Source organism: Sinocyclocheilus anshuiensis, unplaced genomic scaffold (assembly GCF_001515605.1).
Source record: "Sinocyclocheilus anshuiensis isolate Anshui unplaced genomic scaffold, SAMN03320099.WGS_v1.1 scaffold476, whole genome shotgun sequence".
In the NCBI taxonomy this organism is placed as follows: domain Eukaryota; kingdom Metazoa; phylum Chordata; class Actinopteri; order Cypriniformes; family Cyprinidae; genus Sinocyclocheilus; species Sinocyclocheilus anshuiensis.
This window is the reverse complement of record NW_015554139.1, coordinates 659,568-678,361: the sequence shown is the minus strand read 5'-3', so window position 1 is coordinate 678,361 and position 18,794 is coordinate 659,568. Positions and strand designations below refer to the sequence as shown.

At 40.9% G+C, this 18,794-nt stretch overlaps 2 protein-coding genes across 6 annotated transcripts in view; one reads left to right on the top strand and one right to left on the bottom strand.

Moving 5' to 3' along the window:
* The window catches only part of LOC107670479 (calmodulin-regulated spectrin-associated protein 3-like), a 35,618-nt gene extending 21,829 nt beyond the window's left edge, over positions 1–13,789 (top strand). The window contains exons 3-18 of one of the 5 annotated variants that reach the window (XM_016463089.1): positions 3,336–3,476; positions 4,170–4,256; positions 4,493–4,525; positions 5,705–5,843; positions 5,925–6,064; positions 6,488–6,581; positions 6,716–6,761; positions 6,946–7,010; positions 7,198–7,270; positions 7,363–9,412; positions 9,498–9,619; positions 10,172–10,455; positions 10,549–10,642; positions 10,728–10,840; positions 11,266–11,384; positions 11,521–13,789. In XM_016463089.1, the coding sequence (XP_016318575.1) occupies positions 3,336–3,476; positions 4,170–4,256; positions 4,493–4,525; positions 5,705–5,843; positions 5,925–6,064; positions 6,488–6,581; positions 6,716–6,761; positions 6,946–7,010; positions 7,198–7,270; positions 7,363–9,412; positions 9,498–9,619; positions 10,172–10,455; positions 10,549–10,642; positions 10,728–10,840; positions 11,266–11,384; positions 11,521–11,823 (3,903 nt within the window). In that variant the 3' untranslated portion in view covers positions 11,824–13,789. Of the gene's footprint in view, positions 1–3,335; positions 3,477–4,169; positions 4,257–4,492; positions 4,526–5,704; positions 5,844–5,924; positions 6,065–6,487; positions 6,582–6,715; positions 6,762–6,945; positions 7,011–7,197; positions 7,271–7,362; positions 9,413–9,494; positions 9,620–10,171; positions 10,456–10,548; positions 10,643–10,727; positions 10,841–11,265; positions 11,385–11,520 lie in introns of all 5 variants that reach the window. The other 4 variants (XM_016463091.1, XM_016463088.1, XM_016463087.1 and 1 more) reach the window with 4 other exon arrangements.
* Positions 13,790–14,236: 447 nt separating this feature from the next.
* The window catches only part of LOC107670482 (nuclear receptor subfamily 5 group A member 2-like), a 7,024-nt gene continuing 2,466 nt past the window's right edge, over positions 14,237–18,794 (bottom strand). Inside the window, exons 4-7 of the mRNA XM_016463094.1 lie at positions 16,388–17,127; positions 15,175–15,294; positions 14,746–14,893; positions 14,237–14,665 (exon numbers count right to left, since the gene is read on the bottom strand). Of these exons, the coding sequence (XP_016318580.1) occupies positions 14,418–14,665; positions 14,746–14,893; positions 15,175–15,294; positions 16,388–17,127 (1,256 nt within the window). The 3' untranslated portion in view covers positions 14,237–14,417. The remainder of the gene's footprint in view (positions 14,666–14,745; positions 14,894–15,174; positions 15,295–16,387; positions 17,128–18,794) is intronic.

Sequence of the window (18,794 nt, the reverse complement as noted above, 5' to 3'; positions counted from 1 at the left end):
GTTTTGCCTTTGCCCTGCCAGTGGAGTATTTTGGCAGTTGTCACAGGACTGCCTGGGTTTGTGGTGACGGCACTATATCATTATGACTAGCTGTTGTGTTACCTCCAGGATTTCCAGCTTCGTCTGTGCACGCTAAGCTGTAGTGAGGTGCATTGTGGGTCATACTGGTTGTTATGGTGATTTGGCAGGCCGGTTGTGCTCTGTGTTCCAGTGTTGGTCCCTCTCCCCTTTCATTAGGGACTTGTGATTCGGCTTAGCGAGTCCTGGAGTGTCGGGACGGGAAATCCAAGCCCCCCTCCCGTCTCCTCTCGCTTTCATTCCTCTCTTTTGTCGTGAACCGCTCTCCCCTCCCTTCTCTGTATAATTACTATACCACATAACAGAGCAGAGCTTGTGACCTCTGCAGTACAGTCATTTCTTACGGATCAGACACAAATTGCAAGATCATTTTTTGCACTGATTTTGGGCAGAAGACTGTGGAGTGTTCTTTAACATTGTTAATGTGTTAAAAGGGTTGTAGTGCACATAAGCATTGTCAAATTAGACAAAATATAGCCAAGAAGTCATTTTGCTCACTATGGATGCTCAAGAAATAGGCTATATTATTATCAATGTTGAAAAGTGCAGCATTTATTTGAAATAGAAATATTTTGTAACATTATAAGTGTCTTTACTGTCACTTTTTGATTATTTGAAAGCATCCTTGATGAATAAAAATATTTATTTTAGAAAAATTGTACTGACCTCAAACTTTTTTGAATGGTAGTGTAAATATAAAATGTTTGCCCTTTTTGTCTGTCTTCCCATCTGTAGTCTCTTTCCTTATTTCTTCAATATTAACAGAAGTTCATGGGCATCTGTTACACATTGCTTGATGTGTCCTCGTCAACCACACTGTTGCTAATTTATGTGTTTCAAAATGATCTCTGACACTTTTATTGACAAAATAAATACAACACTTCCGTTATCATCCCGTTTCGCTGTGCACCAGAACATCTGTTCTCAAAGTGGCACAGAGATCGGCTGAAACCCTCCCACTGTGGCTTATCCTCACAAACACGGGCCCCCTGGCTGAGCCAGTCACTGGAAGCTGAGGTATAAATGCTTTCTGACAGAGCTGCTCCTCCCTCGGCACTCTGCAGAGGTCAGCACTTCAGTTCACACTCGGAAAGATGCCACTGTTGAAGTGTGTCACTGTACTGGACAGGATAAACGCATTACTGGGTGGTTGCAAAGGATGAAAGCTGCATGTATTGCGTGTAAGGGGGCAGACACTGGTTGGGACAGATTAGCATTAGCCGTGTGTTGTAGAGAGGCGGGCTGCATAAGGGAATGTGTTCCTCTGACCTGTTTGAGAGTTAATGATTATAGCAGGCTGAGTGTGGCCAATACGGAAAAAAAGAAGGCAGGGAAGACATTTAGGTGAGGACATTCATGTTCACAAAACAGCGATGAATAACATGACTGGGAACATGTGAAAGGCAACGTGTGTTCTATTGATTTTTGTCCAAGTCTTTTGTTTTCATCTTAAACATAAAAAGAACCCCTCTGAAAATGTCTGGCGTTGCTCCAACTGATAGTGAATGATTGTCTTTGGCCCTGTTTGTCTTAGACATAAACCAAGAGGAAATCTATTAGTTTTGTCCTTGAAAAATGTCCTTTCTTCACTGTAAAAACGTAACCCTCTGGATTTTGACTTGAAGGATCGTTTACCCTCATATTGAGTCAAATGTCCCCTGGAGAACTGCTTTAGTGACCTTGTGTTCCCATTGTGTTGTTGTGTGAGTGAGCGTCACATAGTCTGGGCTATATTTTTATCCAAAATTACATTTTGCTTTTTGTGTAATGATAATTCACATTTCATTGCTTCATTAAAATGAAGCTTTGGGACATTAAAATGTATTATTTTTGTTGTTATGCAATTAAATTCAGCATAAAATATTTATAATTTTGCATTGGTATTATTGTTATTATTATTATTAAAAAAATGGACCCAAACTATTTTCATGCAGTTCACCTGAACATTAGGTTTAAATTGCTATTGACTACACTGACACTCTCAGTGGTTTGAGCCACAGGTATTAAATGTCCCATGGTTGAAGTGCAGAAAGTAGTTAATGGCTTAACCCTCTTATCGCAGCTAAGGTGCTCTCCATGACTCAGCTGATAATGAGGTTGGGTTGTTTTTAATGGGCGTGAGCAGCCTCGCTATAATGGACTGGGAGGATGAAGAACAGTCCTCATCATCTGTGTCTGCTGTAGGTTATCGTTTCTGTTACAGCGTCTGGTGTTATTGGATAAGACAGATGGGTTTGTGAGTAGTGGTGAAACGATACCAAAACATCAGTAGTCGATACTAATAACTGTGACACAATTCTTGATACAAATTGGCTACCACCGGAAACAGATATGCAAATGAACAAACTTCTTTACTGTGTTAATGTAACTTTTTTTATATAAATTAAGCATGTAGTCTTCAAGTACTTCTTGAAAATTTTTCAGTTCAAGACTTTTATTTTATTATAAAATAATGTATGATATATATTTATTATTATTTTGTCCCTTTATTTGTTTACATTTATTTTAGACGTAACAAACTGTTTATATTAATACCTTGCCAAATGGCCATTTTAACCAAGAAGCAGACACGTAGATGATGACTTTTAACAACAATTTGGTACCAAAATACCATTTCCTTGTGAGTATTCCTTGTGAGTATTCTCACATTGGGTATCTGATGTGCTCAGAAACCCCAGCACACACACAAACACATACTGACGGCAGCACAAATGTGGAATGCCGGGGGTTTGAAATTGCAGTCCCCATAGAGCTGTTCTGCAGCGCTGCCCTGTATCCTGGAGTCTGTCACACATGAGTCATACTGCATATATCATTGAGAGAGGGAGAGAAGAGGAGGGAAGGGAACAATACTGCTGCAACACTTAGAGAAAAGAAACAGCAGGAAGTCAGTATTGAATATTGATTTATTTATTGCTGCTTGATTGCACAGTGCTTCAAGGATGCATTACACAGCAAAACGATGCATATGCAAGTAAATCATGGCACATTATTTTTCCTTTGTTTCGAGTCATTCACTCTGTACACTTTATTTCTCTCTTGCAGTGTCACTCAGACTTATGCAGTAAACCAAACATTCATCGTATCTCCTCAATAAAGACTCTTCAGTCCTGTGGCATTAGAAAGGCCTTGCTTTCTGACGTTGTTCTGAATGTTACTAGACATTATTACATTAGGCGCATTAGGTCAGTGTTCAAATGACAGCTGGGTTTTCTCCAAGCTCTGACTGTCCTGTTTGTTTCCTCTGATTGGTGCAGAGTGCCCACTTGGAGTTGATAGATGCCTTAATGGCAGTGGGTGCCATGGAGACGGTGAGCACAGTCTTGGCGAGCGGCGGATCAAAGCTGCTTGGTACAGATGCAACCTGGGACAGAGCCCTGCTTTCCTGGGTGAACACGGTGAGTCTTGTAAAGAACCACATCAACAGAGTTTCTTGGAGCTCAAACAACTCTTATAAACTCTCAAAAACCTATAAATCAATCTAAAAACTTTAATTTACAATATTTAAAATAGTAAAAAAAAAAAAAAAACTTAATTTACTTCATCATTTACTCACTCTTATGTTGTTCCAAACCGTTGAGCACAAAGAGATGCTTAACATAATATTCCAAATATTTTTAAGGTGGGGAACATTATCTATTAATAAATTTCAGTCTGTTTCTCACACAGAGCTATCAACATTGCTTCAGAAAACTTGGAATATAGTCATATGTATGAATATAGGACTACTTTTATTTTACTTTTATGGTGCTTTTTTGTCATTTTTGGAGCTTGAGAGCTCTGTCCCAATTCACATTAATTGAATGGGAAAGCACCTTGAATATTCTGTGTTCTATGGAGGAAGCAAGTATGGACCAACATCAAGATGACTAAATAATTTTTATTATTGGGTGAACTATACCTTACACTTTCCTGTTTACATATACTTTCTAAACTCGAATATACAATATTACTGGCCCTAAAATAGAACCCTGTGGAACACCTTCACAAAAGATGCGGTGTGGTCTTCAGCAAATAAAGTCATGACTTTGATTTTTACTTTTGATGTCATGTCATTGTCATAAGTTGTTTTTTGTTTTTCTTTTGTGTAGCTAAATCAAAAACTGAAGAAACAAACAGAAGGTACACAAAATGATGCATCCCAGCCTAGTACTGAACCACAGCCTGTTCAACCTTCGGTAAGAAACAGTCATAAACAAACAGACAGACTTGCTCACAAAAAAGCTCAAAGGGCGCATGTGTACAATAACTTGACCCCTACACCTCTACACAAACAGTCACTTATTTCCTTAGCAGCACTATCTTTTTCCTCAGGCTCTACTTTGCTGTCTAAATACCTATCCTATCCTCTTCCTCCTCCTCACTTACCTCGTACCTCGTTCTCCTCTCATATTCCTTCACTTCTTTCTGACAGTGTCCCACCCGCTGGTACTGGAAACTTGTTCCTGTAAGTCTTTCTATTGTCTTCCATTCTACCCTTTTTTCCTCCATTTTCCTGTCCTAAACCCATATAAAGCTGTCCTCTTTCGCCCCCTGCTGGCAGTACAAATTGCATAGATGGAATTTGATTCCTTTGACTTGTTTGAGCAATTAATCTAAATCATGTCTCAATTTTAGAGTCCCCCAGCATATAAACATGCTATGACTGATATTACATGACAAATTAAGTATAATAATATTGTCAATGCCTTGCAATATACCTATAGAATAGTGTGGAGTTTATAGTAATGGAAAATAAAAAGTAAAGATGCAGCTTTTTGTTGATAGCCTGTTTATCTTATCATGGCATGTATGTAGATGTAGTTTCATTGCATCAAGTCCTTGTTCCTGCACTGTAGATTGGGCATTTAAAAGTTACATGGATCTCTTGAGGAACATGAATTCGATTTAGATATATCCCCTGGGTGAACCAAAATTGGAGTCAAAGACAGTATTGTTTAGTATCGCAGTTTTCTGAGAACACCTCTTAGATTAGAGGTGTTGTGCCAGTTGTCTCAACATCCTGCATCATCATTTGCATTACAAGAAATAAGCCAGAAATAAGCATGGCATGTAAATTAAACCATAGTCTATGGTGGTTAAGTGAATATAGTGTGTCTGTTATTAGTGCACTTATCTGCTAGTGCATGTTGTGTGTATCAAGTTGAAAAGGTCTCTGTTGATGTATCAGGTGTTGGCTGTTCACACAGCTGCCTCTGTTCATTGCTCTGACCTGTTGAAGTCTTTCAAGTGTTTGCTGTCCCACTTCCCATTAACAATGTCTTTGCTGTTCTTTGATTTATGTCTCATTCGCTTTTACTGCATTTTGTCTTCATGCACTGCTTGCATGGATTCTTTTGTTTTTGTGGCTGTTTTTTTTTTCTCTTCGACATTTATTTCCATCTCTGGTTGTCTTTTGTACACATTTTTAATTTAGTGTTTGTATCTTTGATATGGATATGTTTCCATCTCTGTTTTTGCAATTGCACATAATGGATAACAAATTTGTAATAGTGTACTGTCACTCTTTAACAAATTCACTGTCTGCTGTCAATGAAAAATAAACTATTTCAGAGTAACAATATTGAGTAAGTAACATAGCACTTTATCCAATATTGCAGTTAAACCCAGTATTTTTCTTGTTCAGATCCGGTACAGGAAGGACAGGATGCAGTCTAAGCTCAAACCCTATTTTCCTGTGGTGAATGAAGTGAAGGATCTCTCAAACGGATGTGCTATTGCTGCTGTTATTCACCATTACTGTCCCGGTCTACTGAGATTAGAGGGTATGGTGACATCTCAAATCTGAATTTGTCATTTTGTAGATGAGTAAGAAACTGATTTTTTTTTCTTTTTTCTCCTATTAGATGTATGTATGAAGGACTCCATGTCTGTGGCTGACAGCCTGTACAACCAACAGCTGATTCGAGAGTTCTGTGACAGCTGTTTAAAGAGCTGCTGCCCTCTAGTGTTGGAGGATTTGCTCTACAGTCCAGCAGAATTAAAGGTATATAGAAGCCTAAATTAAAACACGAAGAGGAGAGGGAGTCTGTATAGTGTAGTACAGTTAGTAAAACAAGGACAGATTATGTACTGTGTTGGTTATGTTAAAATATGCTTTTAAGTATGCAGTAGGCCAGTGCATCAAGCCATAGGGCTGCACAATGTAGCTTTTTTTTAATTGCAATGCTGAATCAGACACATTTAGATTAGTCTTCAGACCGTTCAGTAACAATAAACGCTGAAACATCAACTGTGGATTCTCGTCACATGATTATAATGAGATAGGATCATCAAAATATCTTGCAAATAAATATTTTAATTGTGCAATATCAATGGAAATAATCAACCATTATGATTTTTGTAATAATTAAGTAATATGGGACATACTATGGTATTTTATATGTAGTGTATTTTTCTCTTTTTCTAGACAAACATACTGAGCTTTCTGGCAGAGCTCTTGTATTGGTTTGAGGTCTCAAAGCCAGAGTTTGTTCAGCCCCTGCAGGACTCTGAGCTGACTGGTAAGTGCGTGTCTCGAAGAATGAATGGTTTATTTTCCTGTAGATTTGTACATTTGTATGTTCCTTTTTAGATTTCTTAAGTGACAGTCTGTTAAAAGGGATATGTAAGATAAAGTACTTTTTTATTCTTGTAGAAACATCTGAAAGGACCAACAATGGCAACAGTGGGTCTAGCAATAGGTACAACAGAATACATTTTTGGCATTTGTTTGTTTAAAAGCCACATATATAATTTGCTAAGAATGCACAAAATTGTACCCAATCAAATTTCCAAAGTTTTTTTTTTTTAAATGATCACCTAAATGAGCCTTTAAAATAATCAAGGCTGAACCTTAACATGATTTACTTGTTTTTTATGTGCAAGTGGTTTTCCGTCTATCTTCAAAAAGCCTTTCCTGCCCATTTCTTCCCCTGTGACTGCAGCAACAGGTGAGGAAAACGTGTTGTCACTCTGTCCTGAGTCATCAGTTGCCATTATGTATTTGTTCCATTCTCTGTAATATATGTAGACGCTGTGTTTTTTCTTGTTCACATAAAGGAACAATCACATGGTCTGTGTTTGCATGTTGAATGTGTCATCCAGTCATGTGTGTGTTCGTGTTGTCTCTATGACCAGGATCTCTGACTCAGTCTACCTCAATGTCTCATTTAGAGGCAGCAGGCCGAACGTGGACTAAGAAACCACTTAGGTAAGGTACCTCAGTGTTTTATGCATTTGTCTTTTCTTTTCTTATTAATACTTTTTGGAGGAATTGATCTTTTTTTCTTCACGGCTCTTCAGCCGTCCCTTGTCTGCTGTGTCCTTTAGTATTCCTTTTGGACTGGATAGTGATGTGGACATTGTGATGGGGAACCCTGTTATAACTCGGTCTGTCAGTTCGGACAATCTTAACCCTGCTTGTCAATCCATGACACGTGTCCCCTACACACCTCCAGAGGACCTCAGCCACTTGCTGAGTAAGGCTCCTGGGCCTAATTGCCCTCAAAGAGCTTCCTGGGCCACTCAAACTCGTCCAATGCTGGCTGAAGAGAACGGCATTGATGATAGTGAAACAGGAGAGCTACCAACAATTGAAGAGGCACTGCAGATCATTCACAACGACGAGAAGATGGAGCCTCGCCTTCACCCGGACGGGGCACCCGATGGTTTCTACCTGCATTCACCAGATGATCCAGCAAATGCTAGACTCAATGGCAGCCCAGTGACACTCAGCTCTTCAGCACCATCCCGCTCAGGAATGCTCTACAACCGATCCTCAGGAGTCCCGCCAGAGCCCAGCCGCACCAGACACCCCTCAGAGGGATCCAGAGATGACGACTCTGTGTTAAGAGATGGAAGTGTAGATTCGGATGCCTCAGAAGAGCTTCCAAAAACTCATTCCACCCCTGCCACACCCGCCTTGGGTCCTCACATAACAGGACCACGTGGTGAAAAGACACCGGATAGCGGTGTTAGGATGACCAATTTTGCCGAACGGAAGAAGAAACTTGTTCCAGAGCAGGTACAACCCAGTGAACCACAGGCACCACAAATGACTACATGGGACAAGAAATCAGAGGAGAGTCCCAGTAAGAGTCCTGCTCTCAGCACTGAAATGTCAGAGCTGGGGGCAAGGCTGGAGGAGAAGCGGAAGGCCATTGAGGCACAGAAGAAACGTATAGAAGCCATCTTTGCCAAACACAGGCAGCGGCTGGGAAAAAGTGCCTTCCTACAGTTAAAGAAGGAGCCGGAGGATGGGGATGGTGAGGAAGGACGTCAAGGGGAGGTTGGCACCTCCTCCATAGAAGATGACCTCAGCTGTTTGGCACTGGAGGAGAAACTGGCACGTTTAGAGAGCGAGGAGCAGCAGGATGAGCAACAGCAGGAACAGTTGAAAAAGGGCTCCTCAGTAGAAGAAGAGGGGAATATCAAGCCCTCTGTCCAACAGGACAATCCGGTAGAGAAAGAAAAAGCTGGAGTAGGAGTTCCTGGAGGAAAAGGCACGGCCCCACTGGGAGATTACAACAACGCTGTGTCTAAACTAAGTGCTGCTCTCAATTCTCTCCAAAACGATATGCAGCGTCTCTCGGAGCAGCAGAACCAGCTGATGAAGAAGAAGGTAGCTCCTAACAACCAGGCCTGCGGCATCCCACCCAGCTCCAAACCCTCAACAACGACACCTTCTCGTTTGTCAAGAGAGTCCAATCGTGACCTCCCCTCTGCCTCTTCCTCTCCTTCCCCATCTCGCAAGATTGCAAGTCACACCGCTCCCCCCAAATCACCTGCGTCCCACCGTAGGGCACAGTCTGCTCCTCCAAAGAGCCCCAAACTGCATCACCACCCTCGACCTGCAGAGCTAAAGACTCCTGCTTCCACAAGATTTATAACTCCCCCTCAAAGTGTGGACAACATTCCTCATTTGCGAAGAGGGTCCCCGTGGCAATACAGGGAACAGAACTCGTTCTCTCTCAACATGGGTACCTCCAGTCAGAGTGAGTCCCACTCAGCCTCGTCCCTGGCTAGACCAGAGGACAACATTTCAGACACAGGCTCCAGTGAGGACCATACAATCTTCAGTATGGAACTGGATAGTGGATCTTCACAGGTTCTGCCCCGAAAGGAGCGTCAGGGTGGCGGCAGCAGCTCAGGAGCTCCTTCCGAGTGCTCCTTTGAGAGTGACGTTCCTGCAGCGGCATTCAATGGCAAGCGCAACAGCCTTATCGAGATCTCACTGTCCTCCCTCAAAGCATTAGAGGGTGAAGAAGCCGATGAGAGCCAGGATAACTTCTCAGATTCAATGAGTGACCAAACAGAGCCAGAAATTAGGGGTGGAGTTGGATTCTTCTTCAAGGTTAGGGGAGAATCACATGTTAAACTTGGAGACATTTAGCCTAAAAGGTGTAGCCTTTATTTAACTGTCTGAAACTCTCTAGCAGGATGAAGCTCGACCTGAGGATGAGATGGAGAGGAGAAGAGCAGCATTACTTGAGAAACAACAAAAGAGAGCAGAGGAGATAAAGAGACGAAGACAGGAGCAAGAAAGAGAGAGGGAGGCAAGGTAAGGCTTACCCACGAAGCTGTGGAAAGTGACAGCTATGTGTAGTATGAATGATGCCTCAAATTTTTAGGCTTATTGAGAAGATGTTTCATTTTACTTTCTTGGAGGTTAGCCTTTCATTGAAGTAGGGGTCTGAGCCATATGTGGAACAAGGGCCGAAACAGTGCTGAAACAAGTCCCTTAAGAAAAACCTTAGTTATCACAGTGTAATAAACTTAGTTATAATGCTATTAAGAGTATTATCACTAAGTGTTTTCTTATAAGGGTTTTGTTGAAACTGGAGGCAGAATATTATTGAGACTTGGTTGTGGAGTCTTTTTAACTTTGGCCAGTTACTACCTAGCAACCACCCACCCCTTGCAACTACATAGTAACACATGGAAAACCACTCAGAACACCTTAGCAACTGCATAGAAATTTCCTGGCCACTTACTGTGGGTGGTGGCAAGTTTTTTTTATATACCATTTAAATCATTCAAACTCAATATGTTAATCCCTGTATTACCATTTGGACATTGTGCCCTTTATCAATGCTGTCTATAAATGTAACAGTAGGTCATCTTCAGTGGATGAGCCTTGCAGAGGAGAGGATAGACCCCGAACTCCTTCTACCCCTCCGCCTCCACGCACCCCACCACCAGAGGGCACTCCTCAGCGGCGTGGAGACTTCACCCGCCAGGAATATGAACGGCGACATCAGCTAAAAATAATGGAGGATCTAGATAAAGTTCTCCGCCAGAAACCCACTACAGTAAGAGGCGTCAAGAAGCAGAGGCCCAAAACAGTGTTCAGAGATGACTCTGACCTCTCCCGCAGCCCTGCCAAAGGGTTTATGGGTAAGTTATTGATCATCCGGAAGCTTGTTTCCTTTCCATTGATAATCACAGTTGGAAAGACATATGTGATAGGTCAACTCTTTTCTCTCTCAGGTTCTAGACTAAATAAAGTTTATTCCCATTCAACAATGAATCTGTCCTCCATGGCCAATGACAATGGGACGCTAACTGTCAGAAAATCTCCCAGGTAAATCTAATCTGTATATGTTTGTCTGGTAAAACACCTGCTCCCTATTGTGACCTCATCTCTAAACGTTTATTCCTTCCCACAGTCGTTCTCATTCACCATCCAGACTGCTATCTCCAGGCCGTCTTGCTGCACAGAATGGGGACTGGGAAAATGCATCTACTATTTCATCCCCAGCCTCCATCCCAGAATATACTGGTAAATGTTAAAAATTACATGATTTGTAGTTTTGTTAGTGGTGCTTGCTAAAGCATTTCCTCATTTTTGGGGTTAGGCATTTCAACAACCTCAGGTATTAAATTTGGCAAACTACATATTTGACACAGTTTGGTGATAAATTACACCACAAATCGTGTGACTTTTTGAGGAGACTAAGTCTCATAGACTTTCATAAACTCAAGCCATATCTCGAGACTACAATATATATATTTGGAGATGGGCTGTCTTGATTAGGGGCAGTGAACAACCTAGTAACCATCTAGCAATGTCTTAGCATAGTGGATTGCGAGTTTTGCATGGGCAAGTACCATTTGAGTTTAAAGATTGTTTACATTAGGTCATGTGATCAAAAACTTACTTTGACTCTTTGTGCAATGACATGCATTTTTGCACTTCCGTTTTAGGACCGAAACTCTACAAGGAGCCAAGCTTCAAGTCCAATAAGTTCATTATCCATAATGCCATCTCTCGCTGTTGTTTGGCAGGCAAGGTCAACGAACCACAGAAAAACAAGATTGTAGAGGTGAGTGACCTATCAGTCTACACTCTGGGATCTCATGACTCACTGCAGACAGCCAACACATATTTGCATGAGGCATTTGAATGCATGATGTAATGGTCTGCTCCGTTCATTTGTATTTCCTTCTTGTCTGCAAAAGGAAATGGAGAAAAGCTCTGCAAACCATTTTCTCGTTCTGTTTCGGGATGCCAGCTGTCAATTCCGGGCGGTTTACACCATGAACCCCGAGACGGAGGAGATGGTTCGACTCATAGGTTTCGGGCCACGTGTTATCAATCCCACTATGGTGGAGTCAATTTACAAGTACAGCTCTGATCGCAAGCAGTTCACGGCCATCCCGTCCAAGACCATGTCCATGAGTGTGGATGCCTTTACCATTCCCAGCCACCTATGGGAGCGCAAGCGCCCGGGAACCCCAAAGAAGCTCGGGACCCCAAAATAAACCCTGCTGGAAATGCCAACTATGCCTGAGCTGGCCACGTCACCCTGGGTTTCTGTCCTCACTCCGGCAGAGTCGCGGGGCACCAGTGGAATGCATGCTGGGAGAAAGAGTGGGATAACAAAAAAGAGGCCCTAATACAGAAAATCCCAAAATTAAGTGCCCTCAGAGGTTCATGGCTGGTGACTGTGCAAAACCTCCTTTGTTAACTACAGGTCAAGTTACAAAAATGTATTCAGAAATCTCCATTGCCATTTTCTTAAGGTAACTGAAGTGAACTCAAGTCATATTTCAAAGAAAAGGGCCTGATTGGTTTTCTAAGATTGTATAAAATGTATCCTTGGCATTTTAATGTTAAAACTTTAGATGCAACTTTCCAGTCTCATCTTTCAAGTAAAATGAATGTCCTCCAGAAAAGATCCTCAGAAATGTTACTATCTTCCAGCTCCTTCCCTCACTGAACTGGATCCGTTGACATGTAAAGGATGCCCCAGATGAAATCGGATCTTTGCGCTTTGATGAATGTAGGGCACAAACCAACACAGGCCTTCTTATCATCTGTTTATCGTCATCAGCTTCTCAGTCTTAAGGGACTGAATGTAGAACTGTATTACAAGGGGCGCAGCCACTCAACTTTACGTCACGTCATGTGAAAAAGTCCCATGCTGCTGTCCATTTTGAGTCTGTCTTGCTCTGTAATCAAACCGCTCTGTTCTTTGGCCTTCCTAAAGTCAGTCGTAGACATCTGGATGTTTGTTTTCTTAATGCTTCGGACCTAATCTAAGTGGATGACTCAAGCTTTTGGACCTCAGGAGAGCATGTTAAAGACTCAAATATTTTTCCTTCCCATTTGCTTTAGTTAAGAATGAATGAAAAAGCGAAAAGATGCCAGAACATGCTGTTGATTTCCATTAATGATACTCAAAAAATGAAGGAAGTCTTTTTATTCTGTTTAGCTGTAACTGGAAAAGCAATGTAAGAAACAAAATCGAGGCTGATTTAATATACTGTATATTTGAATGCTGTTTATTGCTGATTCTTTCATTTTTGACACTGATTTGTATATTGTGGAGATTTGTAAGCAATGAATAAGCTACTCTGCTGCTTCACTACTAGAGCTGGATGTGCTGTTGTGAATGAGTGTGTGAGCGGGACCGGGGACAGAATGAGACCGATGGTGAGAAACAATAAACTCAAATCTGATATCAACTCTATGTACCCAGAGCTGAGTGAACAAGTTATCCTCTTTGGTGCCCCGACATGCAGCAGCACATAGTGATATACCAATAGTGAACACCAACAGAAAGTGATATAAAAACAAACATTAAAAGGCAGATGAGCAGCTCTGGTGTCTGCAGCCTTAAACGCTTATTATGTTGTTTCTATTACTATGATCTATGAATAGTCTCAAAACTGTCTAACTTGGCCTTATCTGATTCGTGGATGGCTTGAAGTTGTCTTTTTGGATAAAAGGGGCATTTAGTCTGTTTCTCTTCATCAAAGCACTAAAACAACTGATTCAATCAGGCCACCCTTTCCTGTCTTTGGAGAATCGGATGAAGTAAATCACAGATTTGCCGTAAAAATGTACATATTGGTTGAATGATATGTTTCTGTGTCAAATGAATGGGAGATGTGTAGGTTGCTTGTGTTTGTCTGTTGGGTAGAACATGATGGTTTAATGTAACTGGATTCTGTGCAATTCTGTAGAATGTTAGGTCACCTAAGGTGTATTTATTGGGTAAGGATGAGCTAGAGTTTTCTGTTTTGTTTCAGATTTTATTATTTATGTTCTGGCAAATGTGGTGATTCACTCGTTCATTTCAGAAAGCACATTAATGTTTTGTATCTTTCTTTTAATGTTTCCATGTTCATGTTAGTAGTTTTTGTTTTCTCCCAAATTCTTTGATTATGGATCAATCCCATGTGACAGGATTAGAAAAATAAAATCATTTTTATATAATCCCAATTATTTCTCATCATCACTGATTTTACTTAAGTTCTATATGTTATATACATTGTATCAGCTTTTGTTGCCATTTTATGAAAATTGTAGTTTTTACTTTTAAATTTAGATTTTTTTTTTCACATGTCCATTAAAAACATTAAATAAAATAAAACAACAGAATAATTAAAGTTATGAAGTAACATGAAGTCATTCTGGAATCTTATTTGTCATGAAAAAGTTTTTTTTTTTGAGAAATATGACTTGGACATGATCTTGATTGGCTTCATGATCTTCAACTTTCTATAGCTGCATTCTAGACACAGGACACATGATATCATCAGACCATAGAAATATATACAGACACTTTTATTGGAAACTCAATCTTGTAAACAATTAGAAAGATTTGTGATGAGCCTCTGTCTGTGTTATAGAGATTACAGTCATATTTTTACACAAATGGCAGTGTTAATCAGTCTAATCTCATAATACCTGAAACTAGTTTTTGTTCCTATTGTTTGTTTGTTCTATTTTTAACTAGTACAGCCAGCCAACGATGACGACTGGACTTGTTCAAAGCTCAAAATTATTAGATACCAGAGGGCAAATATATGAAAGCATTTCCAATAACAAGCTTTATTCTGATTGTGTCTCATGTGTGTTTAGCATGAAGCATTTCAGTCAGCAATGAGTTGCATGGCAGATCTCCCAGCAGGTGGCGCTGATACAGGTATTCCTCCACCTGCAGACTGATGCTGCGCACCTCTGGTAGACGGAGCAGCAATTGTCCAAACTTGTCAGAGTGACCTGGGTGGGTTTGCATAGTGTGGTCCATCAAAGCCCTGTTTACATGCTCTTGAGTTTGTTCTACCTGCCTTTGATCCTGTACTGATTTAACATCTGCAAAACACATGACCCTTACAACTCTGGTCCAACAGGAATCATTTAGATTAAACATTTAAGAAGGAAATGAAACCCACCTGGATTGAAGAGAACCAGATATTTGAGACACACAAACTCCTCTCTGTCTAGCTGTAGTGACCTAAGCTTGGAGACAAGGTCCTGGGTTCTGGACACCAATCTACTAAGAGTTGCTCCAGCCTGACTGAGGATGGTTGATACCTCAATCTGGTACAATAAAAGTAAGTCAAAGACAATGCAAAGACTAACAGTCACTAAACTGTAACTATGGCGAAGTGTAGTGTTTCCCAGCCCCGTTCCTGGAGGCACACCAATAGTACAAATTTTCCAACTCTTCCAAATTCGTATCACCTGATTCAACTTATCAGCATATTAGTAGAGACTGAAATGGTTGGGTCAGATATGGGCGATATCCAAAATGTGACTTGTTGGTGTGCCTCCAGGAACAGAGTAGGGAGACACTTGCTTAGTGATAGAGGTGTTCTTACCTGTTGTCCAGTAATCAGACAGATGCTGCCATCTCTCCCATAAGCCACCTGCCTACATAAGTGATCCAGGACAAGAAGCTCACTCCAGCAGCTCTGCAGTAACACCATTTGGTTCTCCACCTGCAGCAAGAGATCAGGTACTCTATTTATGCAGCAGTAGCCACTTGGAAAACTTATACCGGGGTTCTTAACTCTGGCTCTTGAGGTCCACTTTCCTGCAGAGTTTACCTCCAACTTTAATCAAACTCGCCTGTCAGTAACTTTTGAGTAATCCTCAAGACCTCAGTGAGCTTGTTCATGTGTGTTTGATTAGGGTTGGAGCTAAACTCTGCAGGAAAGTGAACCTCGAGGGCCAGAGTTGAGAACCACTGACTTAGACAATTGGTACTTGAAAGGCATTGCCTTATGAAAGAGTTACAAATGTTAACCCCATCCCTGCTGATAATATAAGCATGTATGTTGTTCTGGACCCTAGGCCCAAGCATGGGATGCTGGTTTCCCCACCAGGCTTCTAAAACAGTGAGATTTCTTGTTACTAGTTTGCAACTTTCACCTGCAAGTTTTGCTTGTGGACAGTATGGCCATGGTGCTCCACTACTTAGAACTGTATCTGACCAGCATTAACCATCTTAAACTAGGCTGGTACAATAGCCAAGATTTTGCCAAATAGGACATGTCTCTGGATCAAATTCCTAACATTTAAAGGGGTCATATGATGTTGCTAAAAAGAACATTATTTTGTGTATTTGGTGTAATGAAATGTGTTTATGCGGTTTAAGGTTCAAAAAACACATTATTTTCCACTGCACCAAGAGCTTGTAACACTCCAAAGAGAAAGGAAAAATTTAAATCGCATCATATGACCCCTTTAATCAAATTTTAGGGATGTGTAAAGGGGTAGAGTTAGAATTAGATTAGGGTTGGTGTTGGATACATACACCATTCTTTTCAACCAACAATTTCCCTGTGATTTTACAGGGGTTATGGTATGGTTAGTTTTGGGGTTAGGGGTAGGGTTTGTTCCTTTGAAAGCAATGATGTTGTAAGACCAACAAAAAGATGGTGATCCAGGAATTGCATGGATAGATCATGGTGACCAGCTCAGAGCAGCAGACACATTGATACTGGTCTTTTCAGCAGTGATATTGAAGATTACACTAACACCTAACACAATGCATCCAATGTATGTACGATCATGTGCAAACTCTTCCACCTTAAGCTCCTTGAACAGTGTGCTGTTTCTTGCCCACTCCACCAGTCCAAACAAAGTCTGGTCAGCCATTTTGCACATGATGCTGAAGGTGTTGAGGCGGTCATGTTTTCCTCGGCAGGCCTGTTCTTTTTGGAGGCTTGCTAACACCCGCATGCAGAGCTGCTTCTCATCTGGCTCAGCCTGTAGGAGCTCGTTTAGGAAGCATGAACTAGGGGTTGGTGTTGAACTGGGTGTCAAGTTCTGTGCTGGAGTTGGGGTGGAACTTGGAGTTGAGGTTGGTGTGAGTGTAGGTGCAGGTGTGGAGAGAACAGCAGGAGAGATTGGAGCAGGGGGCATCACAGAAGCAGAGCTGTAGCTAAAGGGGAGCTCTCTTTTCTCAGGAGGGTATCCGTGGAAGCCTGGATAGCACAGTGTATGGAAAGGTAGGGATGTATCAGACAGTGTCCGGTCCCTGGGCATGGTGCAGTCCAACAGCATGGGAAACTCGGACTGGCTCATGCTAGGATGAAAGGGCTGAGGTGGGTGGTAATGGTCAGAGCCAAGAGAAGCAGGGGAGGGGTTGAGGACATGAAAATCGTGAGGCACAGCAGGTACCAGTGCTTGTGGTCCCTCAATTTTGACCCTGTAGGGGGCAGTGTTCGTCTGGTGATAGGTCCCCCTTTGCTGTTTCAGTTGCCTGTCCTGTCGGTATAGAGGTCCAAACTTGTTTCGGCCACCTCTCATTCTGTCCGCACGTACAGCTGTGACAAATAATTGTACAATTAACTAAACCACACATTGTGATGTTCAAAAGAGCATGATAAATTCTCACAGTTCTAAATTATTGTTTCTCAACCCAGTTCCTGGAGGCACACCAACATTAAACATTTTTGAACTTTTCCTAATCAAACACACCTTCAGCTCTTTAGTAGAGACTCCAAGACCAGAAGTGGATGGGTAAGGTAAGGGAGACATCCAAAATGTGCAGTGGTGGGGGGGTCTCCAGGATAGGTTTGAGAAGCATTGCTCTAAATGATCAAACTAACACTTTTAAAAAACTGTGAGAAAATATTGACATTTCATAAAGATTCTTAACTATTAAAGTTGCGTAATTTAAATATTTTTTTTTTTGCTAGTGCACATTACATTTTTCGCCTTACTGGGTCATCGAAGATTGCTATTGCAATGGTTTATGGTTTCAAAGATACGTGGAAACAGGATCAGAGATATCATGGATAGCTAACTGTGAATATCTTTCCATATCTCAGAGACAATAACAAAATTTTTCCTTGCACAAAGTCTTATTCTAAAGAACGGGGCCCGTATTCACAAAACATTTGATCTTACCACTAAGAGTTCTCCTAAATAGCAGTACAAGTTTTTAGGTAAGAGTTTTCTTTTAAAACCTATTCACAAAGCTGCTGAGACAAACTTTTACTAAGGAATAGAGAGAAGTCTTAAGTTAAGAGTAAGGGCGGGGTTGACCTCGTTGATATGGATGATGTCGGCATGCTTGCTTACTATGCACACAATGATTGGCTGATAGGGGTCTTTGTCAGAGATTTATTCATAAAGAGCAAGAGGGTGGCTAACCGCACACTGATCCACTCAAGACTAAAAAGACTAAAAAGTCTACAAAAACATCTTTTTAATTTTTATAAATTGCATTGTGCAAAAGTGCAAAGTGCATGTGAATTAAAAACAGATGGACACGAGCAAGCAAGCAAACGTTTCAGCACATTGCTATCTTCAAAGATAATATATATATATATATATCAGTGGTGGCAAGCGGAGACTTTTTTAACCGGGTATGCTGAGTGATAAGAACCCCCCAAAATCAGAGAAGGACTTTAATTGTAAGCGACACGAGCATACGCAAAACAAAGGGAACAATATGATGTTTGTTATTATAAAAAATTTATATAGGCCACGTTTGTATAAACTTTTTTTTTTAATTTACCGCGAGGCAATAACGTTGACAATAACACATATCTTCAACATAAGTTGTCTATGACCAAAGATGTAAGAAGATATGTTTTCAGTGGATTTTTTAAATTTGCTTTGCTTGAGAAAACAAAAATCGCGCTACAATCCTGACGAGTCATAGCAATAGAGCGGAGAACATCCTTTTAATTAACAGAGTAGAATAATCATGGCTGATAGTAAGACATGCAAACAAAAAACAAAACCAAACTGGACACAAGAACAGCTGTTACTTCTTGCCGAACTGGTTAATGAAAATAAGGATATAATCAAAGGAAAATTTGGAGTTGGGGTAACCTCCAAAACCAAAGGTGATAGGCCTACCTTTTTAAAAGCTCATTAACGTTAAATGTTTCTATAATGTTTATATTCCGAAGCAGATTGCCAGTTATAGCCATTTTAGGATAGTTTGTGGTTTGGTCTTAGTGACTTTTCACAAATTTAG